General features: G+C 37.4%; 1 protein-coding gene across 7 annotated transcripts in view; it reads left to right on the top strand.

The window, feature by feature from the left end:
* The window catches only part of LOC306888547 (rho family-interacting cell polarization regulator 1-like), a 78,843-nt gene that overhangs the window by 47,093 nt on the left and 12,729 nt on the right, over positions 1–19,021 (top strand). For 5 of the 7 annotated variants that reach the window (XM_079446914.1, XM_079446913.1, XM_079446912.1 and 2 more), the window contains 11 exons: positions 3,023–3,146; positions 5,647–5,799; positions 5,946–6,024; positions 6,232–6,255; positions 6,409–6,462; positions 9,489–9,638; positions 11,520–11,583; positions 11,733–11,776; positions 14,968–15,093; positions 16,028–16,176; positions 16,295–16,424. In XM_079446914.1, coding sequence (XP_079303040.1) covers positions 3,049–3,146; positions 5,647–5,799; positions 5,946–6,024; positions 6,232–6,255; positions 6,409–6,462; positions 9,489–9,638; positions 11,520–11,583; positions 11,733–11,776; positions 14,968–15,093; positions 16,028–16,176; positions 16,295–16,424 — 1,071 coding nt within the window. In that variant the 5' untranslated portion in view covers positions 3,023–3,048. Of the gene's footprint in view, positions 1–3,022; positions 3,147–3,355; positions 3,502–5,646; positions 5,800–5,945; positions 6,025–6,231; positions 6,256–6,408; positions 6,463–9,488; positions 9,639–11,519; positions 11,584–11,732; positions 11,777–14,967; positions 15,094–16,027; positions 16,177–16,294; positions 16,425–19,021 lie in introns of all 7 variants that reach the window. The other 2 variants (XM_079446916.1, XM_079446917.1) reach the window with 1 other exon arrangement.

Genomic DNA, 19,021 nt, shown 5'->3' with positions numbered 1-19,021 from the left:
CGGTCTGTGAACTTGAGTGCGAAACTCACGTTAAAAAAATAGTTAAAAGAAATTAAAAATATATCTATAGAGAGTGAAATGTCTACTTTCAAATGAACCAATTCAAATGGAAAACAAATATTCTCAGATTATGTAATCCGTGTGAAACATACAGTTGTATCCACTAATGCGGAGATGAAGAGTCAGTGTCGGCTTCATCTCTTAAACCAAAAGCATAGAAAGCACTAGTTTATCAGTGAATTATTAAAATGATAATGCAGCCTCCTTACTGTTTTTCCCTGACACATTCATAATTATAGCTTCTGCGGTGTGCTGTGGCAAGCTTTATGTGTGTGTTTTAGCGCTTATTAGGCTTTGTAGGCAATTAAAGGCTCATTATAATGATTTAAATGGTTTATTAATAAATGTGCGATTAGTCGACTAATGCTTAAAATGAACGACTACTAGTCGACCAGAAAAATCCTTAGTCGAGGCCGAGGGCAGCCCTAATTTTTACACACTGTTGAAAGCTACAGAAAAGAGAAGCAAATGAATCCCTGCAATTCAAAGAAACAAATGAACTCCAGGCAATGAAACATGGATGGTTTTTGTTGTGCGATATATTGTCCCAGAAATAATTGCGATTAACGATATTATCATTTTAAAGACCATTTTATGCCAATGAATATATAATCATAATGTAACTGCATAATAATGCAAGAAGGCCTACACACTTCCAAATGACAACAAACTTTCAATTTTTAAGAATATTTAGATCATGGAAATTAAGTATCAAAATATTAGATACCTTAAAAAACTTGAATAAATAGTAAATAAACATTTTCTAACAAAAAGTGCAAAGTAACAAGTAGAAAAAAGAAAAATGCACAAAGAACTTGTGTGGAGATTTTTCCCTGACCTTCTTTTCTCTGTAAATTAAGGGTGCACACTATTGCTGAAAAACACAATCACTACTTAGCAGTCAGATGTCCGTTATTTACAAAGGCACAGATCCCTAAACCAGATTAAAATTTTTCTTTTTTTGTAGATGCATTTTTTTTATTTGAACTAGTAACTCATGACTACAGCATGTTATGTACGAGAAGCTGCAAAAGACACCGGCGCAAGTGGAATGAACAAAACATAGTGACATTAATTTTTAAGTAAATATAATGGGCGATATATTGCGTCACCAAAAATGATTGAGGTCATGTACATATATTGCACGATAAATCGATATATTGATTGTGACAGGCCTATTTGCAGTTATCATTTTCTGCTAATATGTTGAGTTTTGCGGTAAAATCATACCTTATATATTGTATTGTTATTGCATTGGCAACTAATTAAATATTTGCCATCTTATATTTTGCAAAACTAGATGTTGTTTTTAAATAAACATTGACAAAAATTTTGTATTTACAAAATGCGTTCACAAGTAAATTTGCTTCATGTATTTCCCCGGCATCGAAATCAGGCACATATAAATGTCAGGAAATATGATTCCTGGCAGCATATCAATATTCATGGACCACTGGATCTTTGGTAAATTGTAAGGAACACTATATAGAGTCCAACAACCCTTAGTTTAAACTGATTATCGTTTGTTTTACTTGCGTTTTTGCAGCTTCCCTATTAAATCCAGTCATTCAGCAGGCTCTTTTGCCTCTCAGTCCGGCTGAGGGGGTGTGTTCCGGCGGGAAAGGGACGTCAATGAATACCGTCTATTTACTTTTACATTTCTTGCCCATTTCTGTCTGGATTAATGTTAAGACTGATCATCATTAGTCAGGGTGGTCGATTTTAAACTTTTAAAGGGATAGTTCACCCTATAATGGGCATTCTGCCATCATTTACCTCACCCTCATGTTGTTCCAACCCTTATGACTTTCTTCTGTGGAACTTATTGCGTGGACAAAAGTCATTAAAGCTAATATAAACCAAAACTTACCTCATATAGTCTCTTGACACACATTTCTAGACTTATTGAACAATTCTTTGGTTATTATAATTCCCAATAAGAAAATCGTCTCTGAAAAAAGTTTGCTTCTTAGGTGATGTCACCAAGAACTCCTGTTTATCATACTGTCCCATCCCAAACATTACCTAACTATGCTGCTTTTCATGATCCAGTCAATTCCTTATGGATCATGTTTTTCCCCTCTTTCAGTTATTTTTTTTCACTCAGAAATACTTGTTTTATCTCATCATGCCATTTCTTGTTGACTTTAAAAGTGACAGATATGCGAAATGAAACATCGTTTACTTACCCTCATGTCATTCCAAACCTTAATTGCTTTCTTTTTTCTGTGGAGCATAAAATAAGGTATTTTGAAGAATGTTGGTAAACAAAAATATAATGAATGTCAGTGGGAACTGTAAATTGATTTGTTATTAGCATTTTTCAAAGCATCATCTGTTATTTTACACAGAGGAAAGAAAGTCATACAGATTTGGAATGGCAGAAAAGTGAATAAATTATGACACATGAACGACTATACTATGGAACAGTAGGGGACGGGGTGCTTGTTTATGATCACTTGGTTTTCTTCCTTTTGGTTGCAAGACTGATCGTCTTTTCAGTGTGTTTACACAGTTTGAGCTGAACTATGAAAGGTACACAAGAAAACCGTTACGAAACTCCGATTAGTCAGGTATTTTCCTTTCAAAGACTCAATGTAAACACAGGCATTAGATCTGATTATTGTTTCCTGGAAATACGGTTAAAATTAATCTAAAATGCTTTTATCTTGAGTGGTCAGAGAGTTTATCCTTAGAGAACTGTAATATCCTCTGTTAAATAAATTAAGCAATTCACTGATTCATTTATGGCCTGAGGAGCACTGCACCAAAGTCTTATAGTGAGATTTTATTGCCTAAATTTTAAACAATTACATTTAAGATGCAAATGCAAAGACACCACCTCTAGAATAGACTTTCATTTAGAAATGATGTCCTGTTTTATTCGGTGACTAATTTACCAGTAGATTTTATGTCTTTGCACCCAACTTTGACCTCATGGATTATTCCTGTTTCTCTGCAGGGAGTCCCTCCAAAGCTGTGTCCACCATGTCCCTTTCTGTGCGCCCCACGCGGAGGGTCATCGCCAGATCCATCACTAGGAGCCAGTCCTTCGCCGGAGTCAACTCCTACGATAAGTCCTACAGGTCAGTGTTAACATATACATCCATAAACAATCAACAACAGAAGCGGTGCTCTCAAGCATGCATTAGGGATGGGTGATATATCAAATACTCATCATGATATATTGATGATTTTAATGTCTATTACCCTAACACAAAAGTTTAACTTGGAGCAAGTGCTCACAATATATAGCATTAGCCTTTTCAATTATGACCATTAAATGTCTTTAAAGGGAAGTCACATCTGACAGGACGTCCTGTGAAACCGGCATACATTTCCTAATAGCTGCAGGCAGCAGGAAACCATGGACGTTTATCATTGGCTACAAAAAGGCTTCGCTCCAACAAAACAGGGGACTTCTTCAGATCTTAAGATCAGGTGTTGATCTTGTAGCCAGTAGATTTTGTACACTCCACACAGACTTGGTTGAATAATTTTATCTTTTTTTTTATCTGTTGAATAAAAAAAAGTGTTGTTTTTTTTTTTTTCAAGTGTATGTGTGTTTTAAAGGTAAGTATTTGTCATCGTGTTAATTTTTTAGAGGGGCAGAGTGGCTCTTGAGCGCTGACTCTTGTGGTTGATTTAGTTTGATTCAAAAGCATGTAGAGTTCTCTTCAAACCCCTGCTGTTGAAATAGAGCAGAGACAGAGAAAGCATGAAACATTAAAGAAGGCCACTATCAGGACAACAGGGAGGAACACCGAACAAGAGATTCTGAAAGAATGAACGGGAGGATGAAAGATGGGTTAAAAATATCAAATAAAGAATAACATTGGTTAAATAACTGATTTCCCAATCATTTCCCCTGGTTCTGTGTTCCTTTTGTTACTGTGACTTGCTTTACTGATATTTTCCTGAACTGTCCTTCACTATTGTTGCTGTATCCTCATACAGCTTTACAGGAGAAAATTGTGTCAAGATGCATCAGTGTTTCTCTTCATTTTATTGAGCTGTCTGTCATCTTGGAAGAGTAATTGCAGCTTGAATCGATCAGCATGAGTGTTGTTCTAAAGCACTTTTGATTTAGATAAGATTGTTTCTCTGGCTGACTATAATACTTTTTGCATTCAAGCCCCCTCATCTTCCATTGGTTGAAAAAACTGATCCTATTGATAGTTTTCATGTGACGTCACACCCTTACAGGAACGCCCACCGGGCGGGCAAAACGAAGCTTTGCTTCACTGACCGCCAGCTATTTTTACGCAGATTGCATCAAGTAATAATGTAGTAAAACGCAGATATTAAAAGGCGAGATTCAGTAAAAACCTTATTGATGATGTATATTTTGTACAGGCAAGAAGATGAAGCCAAAATATAAACGCAATGTGCAAAGTTTCACATTAAATGGCTTCCCATAGAAAACTGTTAGAAAGCACTGAACCGTTAAGCGGACTGCGTTCATATTCCAGCCTCATCTGCTTGCCTGTGTAAACTGTGCATCATTAATGTGGTGATTACTGAATTTGATCTTTTAATATTACTGTTTTAAATATATTAAGGCACTTTTAAGTGTTTTTACAATGTTTTGTCACACTGTTTATGATTGAAATATTGCCGCGGATGCTTAATATGGATTGCAAATGGCCAAAACTTGCATTTTGTTCAGAAATACCTTTGTTTATTCTTTTGAGAGGTGATCTAAATATTTGCGGCTGGGAAACAGATGAAAAATTGACACGCTTGTGCAGCAGTTCTATGGATGTTTTGTCCTCCAAGTCTTCGAGCCGGTCATGTAACTGAAAACTATCAATTGTAAACAAAATGATTACTTATAGTTCAGGGCTCAATCAAAAGGATGATGAGAGTGTTTTGGTCTGGTTAATGGGAATGTCACCTGCCTTGCAGGTCTTTTTCTGCGTTGTCACTAAATCTTTTGCCAAACTTTATGCCATACAGACTCAAATGTTTGGTTTCCTGTGATGTTTAATATGTGTGTGTGTGTATATGTGTGTGTGTGTGTGTGTGTGTGTGTATAAAAATTATTTTATATTTTTTAGGTTGGGACAAAAAGTTGGCCTAACTTGGTTTGCGTAAAAAAACAAAAAACATACTGTTGTAATTTGCTCACATTAAACTAGGGTCTGAGAAAGTGTTTAATGACCTCAAAATGGGGAAGTCGTGGCCTAATGGTTAGAGAGTCGGACTCGTAATCGAAAGGTTGCGGGTTCGAGTCCCCGGCCGACAGGGATTGTAGGTGGGGGGAGTGAATGTCCAGCGCTCTCTCCACCCTCAATACCACGACTGAGGTGCCCTTGAGCAAGGCACCGAACCCACAACTGCTCCCCGGGCGCCGCAGCATGGCTGCCCACTGCTCCGGGTGTGTGTTCACGGTGTGTGTGTGTGTGTGTGTGTGTGTGTGTGTGTGCATTTGTTCACTACTCACTGCTGTGTGTGTGCACTTGGATGGGTTAAACGCAGAGCACCAATTTCGAGTATGGGTCACCATACTTGACAATACGTCACGACTTTACTTAAAAATGATAAATGTATACTTAAGCTTTATGTACCTCTTATGTGTCCTAGGAACCTTTCTGTGTTCAGCACCCCGGCGTGTGTAAGGAAGGCTCCCTCCAGAGCAAGCAGGATGTTTACGCTCTCCACTAAATCTCCTCCCCCAAAGGTGCCCCAGCCTGAGAGACTGGACGAGGTGTACGAGGCCCTGAAGAGAGGACTGCAGTATGTACACAAATGCGTGCGCTGTGCATTTGAGTATAAGCCATTACAGTTCATTTAGATGCGTATAAAACATGATTATGCTTGCACAATACATTAGTCATTGACATTGGCACAGACACTGTTAGCTGATGTACATACTTCTACAGATCTTACCTGCAAGTCCATCAGATGGAGCTGGACAGTCTGAACAGACAAATGAAGGAGTCTAAGAGAAACTCTCGCTTGGTAAGTCTAAACAAAACACACACACACACAAAATTATATATGTGTGTGTGTGTATATATATATATATATATATATATATATATATATATATATATATATATAGTGAACTGTTTGTGAACTGAAATATTTGCCATTCAAATCTGAGCACTTTTCTATCTTTTTTGATGTTAATGTTTGATTTGTAATATCTCTGTTGCTCTTTTGTAGGGTTTTTTGTATGAACTTGACAAGGTGAGCGCTGCTTTATTTTCATCTGGCTTTAGTTTTGCTTTAGAGACTACACTCAAAAAAGCCTGGCACCATCAACTCTTATTTCATATTACTGAATTGTGAATGCTTCTGATAATATTTAAACATTATAAATGTTGTTCTCTGTTCTCTCAGCAAGTGAAAGTAATTGAGAGATTTATGAGACGGCTGGAGTTTCATCTCAGTAAGGTAAGCTTGCCGTTTAACTGAAATGCAAATATTCTGAATGTGCATGTGGTATAAAACTCCCCAAAATGTACTATTCATGAAATTTGTAAAAGTATTGTATATTTGGAAAAATCTTTGTTTGGAAAACAATTATTACAATGTACTCATGCTTTCAAGGTGCAAGGTATATTTTTTTCTTTTTACTTGATTAATATACCATCTGACATGTTCTTTTTTTAATTCATTAAATCAAAACTCTTGTTAAAAATGGTATAAATATTTTGTTATAAAAATTAAATATTTTAACTAGATTTAAAAAAGTCTTGAAATTTAATATTTCTTGAGCAGTCACCAGTATGTGCCACTCATGTCAAACAGAGTTGCATGTGTTTTGTAGCTCAGCAGGTCTGTTCTTGTTCAAATGTCTCTGTGTTAGTGACTGCTCTTGCATGGCCCACTGGCCCCGATAACAGCCTCTGTACAGTTGTGCGCATGCATTCATGCACGTACTTGTCTGCGTCTAAACAGTGACTTTTTTCCTGATAGATAGTCTCCTACAGGATATACAGCAAAGTGTAATCCCCCCCCCCCCACACACACACACACATAGATGTTCACACACTGCAGGGGACATGGGTCACAGGCAGAGGACAGCTTTAGGGGCTGCTCGCATTCTTAGCTTGTTTGGGGAGCGGTTAAACCCTCCACTAGACCGGTTGGAGTCTGAACTAACAGCCTAAACTAACCCAAGCCAGCTGCACTACAGGAAGAGGCCTTCCTCTCTATCCTCCTCTTCCTCTCTTTCCTTCACAGCCTCATTTCATGTGTGATTAGTTTGTGTTTTATGAGCGGAGGGCGTTGCAAGGAGTCTCCATGCTTTTGCTGGGTCAGATATGTTGGGCCTCTATTTTATGGAGGAGGGGCAAAGTGAAAAAATGCCAAAAAACTCTTAATATTAAGTGACTTTGGTAAGCAGTGCTAACGACAGTCTCAACAAACTTTCAGATGCTTTGTAGTGATCGTGGTGTTTGTTGTATTGGCTATGGCCTACAGCAAATGTGAATGAAGAGGCCTGTTGTTATCAGTTTTGTGTTGCAGTGTGTATTAGCAGAAGAGGTGCTTGTCATAACTCTGTGAAACTTACGACTGTCCCACTGACTCCCTGCCAGTATGCTGGAACACGCTCACTGGACGGATCCTAATCACCTCCAGATGGACACACTGAGAGGAATATTTTCCTTCTCTCGCTTTGTCTTTCCTTCGTCCCTCTTTCAGTTATTGCAGGAAACCTTTTAAGGGCTGCAGACTCTTTCGCCCCTGTTCTCACCTTCAGTCTCAAGGATTGTGTGTGTTTGTGTCATTCGACTTGCACATTTATGTTTATGTTTGAACAACCAGTATGAGGCTCCCCCACTGAATTGGGTAATTCTGCAGGATACTGTGGCTGATGTTTCATACACTATGGGACCAGTTAGATTTTTTTTTTTTTAAAGAAATGAATACTTGTGTTCAGCAAGGATAAATGAAATTGGTCAAAAGTGACAGAAAAGACAGCTTCCTATTCATCTTGTATCACAAATGTATCACAGTTTCAACAATATTATTAAGCAGCACAACTGTTTGATAATAATACAAAGTGTTTCTTAAGCACCAAATCAGCATATTAGACATATTTCTGAAGGATCATGTGACACTAAAGACTGGAGTAATGGCTGCTGAAAATTCAGCTTGCCATCACAGAAATTTTCATTATAAAATATATTGAAATATAAAACAGTTCTTTTAAATTGTGATATAATTTAAATAACGTTAACTTATTATTTAATATTATTACATAATATTAACATATAACAGCCTAATTTCAATTCCCATCCCAATCACTATACCTACAAGAAAACCTGTTCATGAAATTACTATTTTTCCCTTTTGAGTATGTTCCTATGGCTCAAGCCATGGTGGCACACAAATATAAATATATATAATGTCATAATTTATAGCCTTACTTTTAATTATAGTGTACACAGAAGAGTATATTCATATACAGTAATTTTTGCCTGTCTAAATACTGCCATTCTTTGCAAAGCTTAAACAGTGGTGTTTCTGTGATTAAAAAGCAATACCCAACTGAGGATAATGTCATAATCCTCCTCGTACACCTCCCTTGCCCTGCTGAACATTCTTTCAGTAAGGTGAATGGAGCTTTCATACTGTTTGTATGTTTCTCATTCATTCATACTCATTTACAATGGACAACTCATTCTTTTCTAATCTCTGAATTGCAGAACTCGTGCTGTGAATAATTACAGAATTAATTTGTAAAGATAACGTCTCTTACTCTGAACGTCTGCCTACATTTTAGTTGACATTTAACAGTTTCCTGTCTCCATTACTGACTTCCACATTTGCAGACCTGCTCAAGGTGTTGCGAATAGATCAATAAAATCTAAATTACTTATATTGAAGACAATGAGGCCCAGCAGGAAGTACTTGGGCAAGAAAAGATTTAACAACAAGATGTTGTGGTTTGTGCATGTGTGTGCATAAGCAGGTAATCAGTCAGTGCCACCATCTGGATATAGACAAAACTGTGGCTACCTCATTAAGTCAAAAATACTGAACTTTATTGGAAAATTCAGCTTAAGTATCAGCTGTAATTTGGAACATGGTAGTTAGTTTGTAGCTGCTCTAGGATGGTCATTATTTCACTGACCAATCACCATGTTACAAAATCCAGATTGACAATTTTAAACTGGTATGACCTGCTAGTTTGTTGCTGGCTGAAGGGGCAAAAAAATCTTATTCCAAAACTCTAAACATCCTTAAAACAAAATACATTTTTATAAGCGAAAATGTAAGATAATAAGAATGGATTTCCATGTAATGACCAGCTAGAAACCAGCTACCATGTTTCAAAACACTGCTCAAGATGGGTTGTTCAGCAGGAAATGTTATTGAAGACATTTGTTATGAACACACATCAATATATTGTACATAATATATTTTCATTCATTGTAATAAACACTGAGGTGTTGCGGGTGTGTCTGCAGATTGATGAGCTCTATGAGGCCTACTGTATGCAGCGCAGACTGCGAGACGGAGCCGATAAGATGGTGAAGGCTTACATAGCCTCTCCAGGCAGCAGGGAGGCCAGAGAGAGTCTGTCTGAAGCTAACAAGAGCTTCAAAGAGTACACAGAGGTAAGAGTGTTTGGTTAGATGAAAGTATGGGTGGAAGAGGAAGAAGAATTATGGACTTTGTCAATAAAGACAAGAACAAAGACAAGATTAGAGTTAAGTGTACATAGGATTTAAAAGGGTTAAAAACCCTTTGTGAATCCACTTTAGAATTAAAAATAATTTCAGCTTATTGTTAGTAACCTGAATCCTCTTCAGAACTAAAATTCACATCAGCTAGTGTTACTGAGCTGAATCTACTTTATAACTAGGATTTTCTTCAGTTTAGTACTTGTGAACTGAATCCAATTCAGAACTGAAATTCACTTCAGCTTAGTGTTTGTGAACTAAAATTCACTTCCGCTCAATGGTAGTAAAGTGATTCCTATTCAGAACTGAAATTGACTTCAGCTTAGTGTTTGTGAACTGAAATTCACTTCAGCTTAGTGTCAATAAAGTTAATCCAGTTCAGAACTGAAATTCACTTCCGCTCAATGGTAGTAAAGTGATTCCTATTCAGAACTGAAATTCACTTCAGCTTAGTGTTTGTGAACTGATTCCACTTCAGAACTGAAATTTCCTTCAGCTTAGTGTTTGTGAACTGAAATTCACTTCAGCTTAGTGTCAATAAAGTTAATCCAGTTCAGAACTGAAATTCACTTCCGCTTAATGGTAGTAAAGTGATTCCAATTCAGAACTGAAATTCACTTCATCTTAGTGTTTGTGAACTGAAATTCACTTCAGCTTAATGTTAGTAAAGTGATTCCAATTCAGAAATGAAATTCACTTCAGCTTAGTGTTAATAGTTAATCCAGTTCAGAACTGAAATTCACTTCAGCTTAGTGTTTGTGAACTGAATCCACTTCAGAACTGAAATTCACTTCAGTTTAGTGTTAATAGTTAATCCAGTTCAGAACTGAAATTCACTTCAGCTTAGTGTTTGTGAACTGAATCCACTTCAGAACTGAAATTCACTTCAGTTTAGTGTTAATAGTTAATCCAGTTCAGAACTGAAATTCACTTCAGCTTAGTGTTTGTGAACTGAATCCACTTCAGAACTGAAATTCACTTCATCTTAGTGTTAATAGTTAATCCAGTTCAGAACTGAAATTCACTTCATCTTAGTGTTTTTGAATTGAATCCACATCAGAATTGAAGTTCACTTAAGCTTAGTGTTAGTAAAGTGAATCTAATTAACTGAAATTCACTTAAAATTTACATTGTTAGTAACCAATTCAGAATTGAAATCCACTTCAGTTTGGTGATGGTAAATTGCATACACTTAACTTCAATTCACTTTGATTTTTGCGACCCATGAGGGACTGGAGTTGTGGGTAAACGATAAAATAATTTATTTACAGCGGTAAGATAAACATTGAGAGATTAATATAGAAATAATTTTGCAATACTTGGTTCCAGTAAAATTACCACCCTGAAAAATGTGATAAGTTTTATGACATTATCGGGAAGTTGAGACTTACACTTTACTGATTATGGCTTAGGCCACTGTTTTTTTTGCATCCAGACAGATGGATACAGGGCTGAACTAAACTCATTTGATATGCTCATGGAAATAATGCAGGGAGGCAATCCGATTAAGAGAGACAGCCTTTCCCAGTCAAGTGCTTTTCATTACCCTAATGGTTGCTGCAAGACACGTTCAACTGTAGGATTCCTCATTATTCTCCTCCCTCTCCCTTGTGCTGAATACTTGACAGTTTATACTATGTACTGCCTACTATTTTTTTTTTTTTATTAAGTGGAGTAGGCATTATTCCATGATAAACGGTTCAAACTGTAGTGTGCTGCATCATTGTTTCTGCACATTGCATGTTTATTTTTCTCATGCCTGCCACCTTACTCTCTTTTCCTCTGTTTTTTTACCCACTGTCTCTGTTCCTGCAGAATATGTGCATGCTAGAGAGTGAGCTGGAGAACCAGCTGGGGGAGTTCCATGTCAAAATGAAGGGTAAGACAGTCTCTGTATACCAGAGTCCATTCTACGGTGATATTAGTTTGTAATTTCCTACAGTTTTATATCACATTTCTGGTTTAATTTCTGTTTCATGATCTTAACAGTGTGCTGTATTTAATTAATGATGCATGCCTTTGTTTCAGGCTTGGCGGGTTTTGCACGACTTTGTGCTGGAGATCAATATGAGGTGAGCTGCTGTTATAATTTACATACTCTCTCATTTATACTCAGCATGAAATCATATTGTGAACAATTCATGAGTGCGCATAGTTTCATAATCTTTCATCAAAATACCATTTATTGTAATAAAGAGACAACTAGCCTGATTCCTGTGTCAAAATATCAATTAACTGCAAACTTGCATTCAGGTCTGACTCGATTCTTGTATGGAATTCCTTTTTGTATGCTTTGCACTGTCGTCACTGACAGATATGACAGATAGCGGGGATTGAAGATCTGGCTGGCTTGAACCCCACACAGGGCAGTCTATGAGCTATAACCATTGTACCCGTAAGCTAGCATTGGATGAAAGCGTCCACTAAATGACTGCTTACGAGAGAGACAGACACAGACAGATCTAGGCATCTGCTCTGAGCAGGGAAGAACAGATTTGGGGAGGCGTAGGATAATTAAAGAGGGGCGAATGTTAATGTGTCGGCCCCACTTCCACCTGTTTAGCATGCAAGAGCTTTAGAGTGACTGACAGGCCAATCAATGCAGTGAGTCAGCACAGTCTGCTCAGCAAGAGCCCTCTGAGATGTGACAGGAGGGGAGGTGGTGTGAAAAAGAACAAGAAATTGACTGGAGAAGATCTAGAAATGGATAAAAGAGTGGGTGGCAGAGACTTGCTTTTTATTCGGCCCATCTGTTATTCTCACACTGTTCATTGCCTTTACTGTGAAAAAAACAGACAAAAGCCAAGATTTTATTTCTCCTCTCCACTTGAATGAATAATCTGTTTAAAGTTATCAAAAAGTTTGTAATTCTGTTAGATGTTTTTATTTTATTTTTTTTAATACAAGAAAAAAAAACACTTGTCAAAGGGATAACATTTTTAAATGTAAATCTGAATTTTCTATGAAGCAAGCTTTAATATTTTGCCTTTGGCAATGATTTGTCTTGTTTAAAGAATATATATAATGAATATATGTATGTATGTGTGTGTGTGTGTGTGTGTGTGTGTGCATATATAATATTTAAGACTTCAAGTAAAATATCTCTACAACAGGACATAAATTATCAATTATTCAATGTCCAATGCTATGTCCAAAACCTACTTTTGCGAACTAGTCCTAGGTTTTTCGCCCAATCTGAACTAGAAGTCTGCTACCCTAGAACTAGAAGTCTGCTACTAAAAATGTGCGGGTTTTGGGTCGGGTTCGGGTTTGTAACTAAGAAAAACTAAATAGGCTATATATAGTTTGCGTGCCGTGTGCTTTGCCTGCTTGCTGTGTTGTGGTGACCGGCACGCGCGAGAGAGAAAGTTGCGTGCACAGATGTGCAATGTGCATCTGCTACACAGACCACAGACACACAGGTATGGCTCAAGGGCCACACTGCGTTTTAAAATTTGACAGAGGGCCGGCCCAATAGCAGATTATGAAACACGATCTCATGAAAGTGCGTATCTATACCACAAATTAATTTCTAGTGCCATTTATACACCAAAAATGTTTTTTGCATGCATATGCTACGTACTGTAAACCCCTTGGTTAGGATTAGGGGTGCGGAGTGCGTGCCTATTACACCCCATAAAGTGCGTATCATATGCACACGAAAACTGCGTATCATAAGCACTACAGATAGAATTCGTGGTATTCGCACTTTCATGAGATCGGACTGAGCAAACACATTTACGTTGTGGCAACGTCTGCGCGAAATTCAACAACTGAGAGACGACATTCTGACAATACATTTTTTATGCTAAATATCCCCCATTTAGCATGTTATGTTTTGAGGTTAATTTTTAATTAGTCAGATATTAGATAACCTCGGGTTCGGGTCGTGTTCGGGCTTAACATGTAAATGTATTTGTCGGGTCGGGTCGGGTTAAATGATCGCGGGTACGGGCCGGGTTCGGGCTTCAGTTTAAAGCCCGTGCAGACCTCTAATCTGAACCAAACCAGTGAATTGGTTAATAGTGAATATCAATAATTATCAAAAAAAAAACTTGAAATTTCGACTGTCACAATGGGGCGCCAAAATGTTTGAAAGCGGAAGGCCAATTTTACGAAAAAGGCTATAACTCGTGTACAAAATGAGATATCTTCACCAAACTCGGTAAATGTGTAAGAGCTCAATCTTTGGTCAAATAAAAAAAATTGTGAAGCTCTGCCACTTGGTGGCGCTATAAGATGTAAAAAACATAAAAATGGCTATAACTATGCAAGCGTTAGTCCAATTGACCTGAATATTGGTATGCAGTGTCTTTGTCCCATGTGCCATAAGTGTCTATGAGGACATTGGCGTATCTCAAAAAACATGGCCGCCATCGGCCAATGAAGTTTGAGCACCTATTAGACAAGGTTAACGGTGGCTGATCGGAACGAAACTTGGTTGGCATGTTTGATCCATGGCCCTAAAGGTCTGTAAGAATTTTGAAAGAAATCGGCCACTAGTTGGCGCTAACGAGATTTTTTGGCTCTGTATTCACGTGGTATTTCACACATCCACACAATATGCATATAATTTCATAGATCTCCTCATATTGCACAACTTTGCCTCAAGAACCATTGCTGCCAATCAAATCATTCATTAATTATTCACAAATATGTGAAAAACCTACTTTTGCGAACTAGTCCCTGGTTTTCCGCTCAATCTCGATCAAACCACTGCAGAATTAATCTGTGGACTCTCTAGATCAATAATTATCAAAAGAAATGTTGAATTTTGTCCTTTGCTTAGCTACAATGGGCTCATTTAATAAGGGGGTGTGGGCACATATACCCAAATGCCTATAAAACCTAAACGAAAACTCAAAACTTTACGAAACCTGGTGAAAACGTGTCATATGACTCTTAACAATCTTGCAAAGTTTCATGGAGATCGGACCATAGAAGGCGGTATAACAGTTAAAAAAACTTTCAAAAACACAATTTCTATAGAAAATGACCTCAAATTGTAGAACATGTTCATATATTCACACAAACACTAATTTCACAACACGAGTATGTATGATGTGTGTCTGTGAGCCTATTCTCCATTTTGGATGTTTAACTGTCAGCCATACATCCAGGTTCGCCAAGACCACCTTAAGTGCTTGAACCCCGATAATCGCTGCTTGCAGCTATATTTGTTATTATTATTGTACTGTTATTGTTAAGATATCATTTTAATTGTTTGCTAATAGATTTTTCTGTCTCTTAAATACCTCCACAGATCTTTATGAAGTATGGTCGCCAGCGGTGGAAACTGCGGGGTCGGATTGAAATCAATGGCAAGCAAGTGTGGGATAGTGAGGAGATGGTCTTCCTCCCCCTTATCACAGAGTTTCTGTCTATAAAGGTAGTTTTTATATGGAAATACAGTTGCATTCACTTTTCTATTGTCATATGTTTTTTCTCCCTTCCTCTTTCTCTCACACATACTGTTAGTCTCTGTCTGTCCTTCCTGTCACACTCACATGTGCACCACAGTCACATCAATCTGTGAGACATTAATGCACATAACAGCACTGCAGCTGGACTTTGACTTGTTTTTTTCTCCCAATGGTTCCATAACACGTAACTGCATGCGAGAGGAAGGGAACATCACTCCAGGACAGAGAGCGAAAGGCAGGGGGAAAGAGAAAGGAAGACTGAAAGGGATAGAGTGAAGGGAAGTTTACAGAAGACAGCGATATTAAAACAGAGAGACTCTAGGGGAGGAATCAAGAGAATGCAGCTGATGTTTGTCAAAATGTTTTCAATTGGCCTGAGAGATGTAAAATGTACCGTTGGGTCTGATTCAAAGTGCAGTGTGATTCCATAATTTGAAACCTTATGCCAGACTGGAACATCCCAACATCCAAACTACAAAATTTACTATGCCCCTAGTGTAATTGTGCATTATTATTCTAAAGAATATGATTATTTTTATTATAAAATAAAATAATAATTAACTTTAATTATGTAATAATAATTAATATAATAATTAGATTAATTAATGTTACATTTCAAATAGAAACAATATCATAGCCTAAAATGCTCTTCAAGCATTCTTCAAAGTTTGGTCAAATCTCAAAGGAAAGAATTATATCCTACACATTTCCCAATAAATATCATGTCATTTGAAAATGATAATATGGAAGTTAAATGTGTTTAAGTGGATCTCATCACAAAACACGCAACCTATGTAACAAGTGATTACTAATATTGAAAGGAACTCGTGACATTGTGTTGGTCATGAAACTGATGATGACATTTCCTCCTAAATAAACATCTCGTATGTGGTTGTCAAGGTGACAGAGCTGAAGAGTCTGGCCAATCACGTGGTGGTGGGAAGTGTCTCGTGTGAGACGAAGGACCTGTTTGCTGCCCTGCCTCAAACAGTAGCTGTGGATATCAATGACTTGGGCACCATTAAGCTCAGTCTAGAGGTCAACTGGAAGTAAGTACAGCTTTGAGGGATCCCATGAAATGTCACACATTGCCAGATCTCATAACTGCATTTTTTATTTATTTTAAATGCCCTATTAAAATAAAACTCTCTCTCTTTTCTTCTGTAGTCCATTTGACAAAGATGACCAGTCGTCCTCCGCTAGCACCGTGAACAAAGCTCCTACTGTCAACAAACGCTTCTCTACCTACAACCAGAGTCCTCCAGATACACCCTCTCTACGAGAGCAGGCCTTCTATGTGAGTCTGTCCATTCCGAGCATATACTAGTTTGATCTAATGTCCTTTGAATATATATGGTGGGATCCAAAAGTCTACAACTTAAAGGGATAGTTCACCCAAAAATGAAAATCATTAATTACTCACCCTCATCTCGTTCCAAACCTGTAAGACCTTCGTTCATCTTCGGAACACAAATTAAGATATTTTTGATGAAATCCGAGCGCTTTCTGACCCTCCATAGACAGCAACTGAACAAGGCCCTGAAACATAGTAAGGACATTGATAAAATAGAATTAAAAAAAGAGAAGAAATTGTTGATTTAAAGCTATTTTTGTTTTCTTTGAGCACAAAAAGTATTTTTGTAGCTTCATAAAATAAAGTTTGAACCTCTGATGTTTTAACAATGTTCTTACTACTTTTCTGGGCCTAGAACATGGTAGTCGCGTTGCTGTCTATGCAGGGTCAGAAAGCTCACGGATTTCAGTATAAATAACACAATTTGTGTTCCGAAGATGAACAATTATATACAATTTTATTGCATTTTTCGATACACTTGCTTTTACTAATTTTTAGGAATTTAAATTTAAATATTTAAATTTTGTAACAAATTATATAATTCAAAATAACTAAAAACTATTAATATTATAATACTATAATATTTATGATAATTTGCACATTTTATTTAATTTTATTTACTATAATTTATAATAGTAAATTTGAAAATGTGAGAAACCAAGCTGCATGAGCTTCACCAGTTTGTGTCACACCTGATGATGATTTGCTCCAGCATGATCTGACAATGATCCAAAAAAAGTATAATGTGCTTCAATGAAACATCCATCTATCCATCTCTAAAGAGGAATCACATGATCAGTGCCACAAATTTGTTTAATTAGTGACCTAGAAATGGTACAGAATCTTCAATGTCTTTTGTTTTTATATTTTTTCAAACCAATTATATTTAACCCTTTCAAGGTTTAAGCAAAATTTTGAATCCCATACATATACTTAGATTATATCTGCTTTCATAGCTCATGTGCTTTGCTTTTGAAAATATTCAAGGGTGATGCATTTAATATGAATAGATTCAAACCAGACATTTCAGCTAAGTGCATACCACCGTAATGTTGATATACCACTGATCTCTCTCTGTCCTAATGGAGATCTCACAGTTCTCCAGACCCTCTTAAGATTTAAATTAGCACAATAGGCTCCACATAGATTTAATAGTAGTCATTTCCCAGAAGCATCTTGATCTCACAAGGTCACGGTAACTTATGGCTCCATCTCGGGTCAGCTCAGATGAGTTAGATGAAATGGAGGAAGTCTGAAAAGCTCATAACTTGCTAGGTCAGATTACCATAGACTCAAAATTCTCATGCTCTCCCGCTGACTGCATGCAGACAGCTCCACGGAGCATGATGTCCAAACAGCGCTGGTCCTTACTGGATGTGTTCAGAGACACACTGACAGAGAAACTGACTCAGAGCTGCTCATGCAGCGATGTCACCTCGGTCCGCCTGGGTTCGTCTCTGCTTTCCAGCCATGTAAGTGCGGTCGGCCCGTAGAGCTAGTTGTGTAGCTTTAGTTAGTAGTCAGTAGTTGGCTGAAAAGGTGTGACAAAAACAGGTTTGTATGGTCCCTCTGGTAATGAGTAGTGTCTGCTGTCTATCTAGGAAATTATTGTTGTTCTTGTAGTGATGATTTCCACTGTGTCCTGTCGTTACTGTCAGTTGTCTTTAATTAAATAGAGCAAATAGGATTCTCGTGCATGTTATTCGTTGTCTGTCCGACTGTGAGTGACAATAGTAGCATCTGCAGCCGTCAATAATACATTCATTGATGCTGTTATTGTTTTGAAGGGTGGTCACATTAGCCGAGCGAGGGAAGTTAATTAGAGGGAGCAGGGAGTGTGTTAGTTCTCTGGGCCTGACGCCAGTCTGCTCTCCAGTATAATGAAGCTCTGTGTCCAAAGATACACACTAATGCAGAGTGACACTGAACACATTCCTATCATCCTGCTGTACTGTCCTTTGCCTCCTAAAACTAGCCTGCCGTCTCCTCACAGTCCTCAGATATTATTTTAGCATATATCTCTCACTTTAGACTTTATGGTAGAGTATGAAATGATTGCCTTTCACATGACTCCATCTGGGCTTCAACGCAAGCATCATGAAAGATATTTTCTACAGTCTCTATAAGGCAAGTTAGTCCACTCTGCAGTCTTTGTAACTTCAAGTCAAGTATTTGAATAAGGAAAGACAGAAATCTTTATTTATAGTATATATTCACACACCCACGCGCACACACATATATCTGTGTGTGTGTGTGTGTGTATACACTTTCGTTTTTCTCTCACACGCATACAGTGCCCTCCAAAAGTATTGGAACAGTAAAGACAAAATTGCTCTGTTGGCTGTGGAGTCGAGACATTTACAAATATGATTAAAAGATGAATATGAGACAAAACTACAGAATATCACATTTTATTATTGGGTGATTCAACACATAGATGTTTTACCAGCTAAGAAGTTCAGCACTTTTAGAGTTTCATCCCTCTATCTGATGTGAGCATAAATATTGGAACAGTTGCCTCACAGGTCTTTCTAAGTGAT

The sequence above is a fragment of the Barbus barbus genome (assembly GCF_936440315.1).
Source record: "Barbus barbus genome assembly, chromosome: 22".
Taxonomy (NCBI): Eukaryota; Metazoa; Chordata; class Actinopteri; order Cypriniformes; family Cyprinidae; genus Barbus; species Barbus barbus.
Note: the sequence above shows the minus strand (reverse complement) of the source record. Positions and strands in the feature narration are given on the sequence as shown.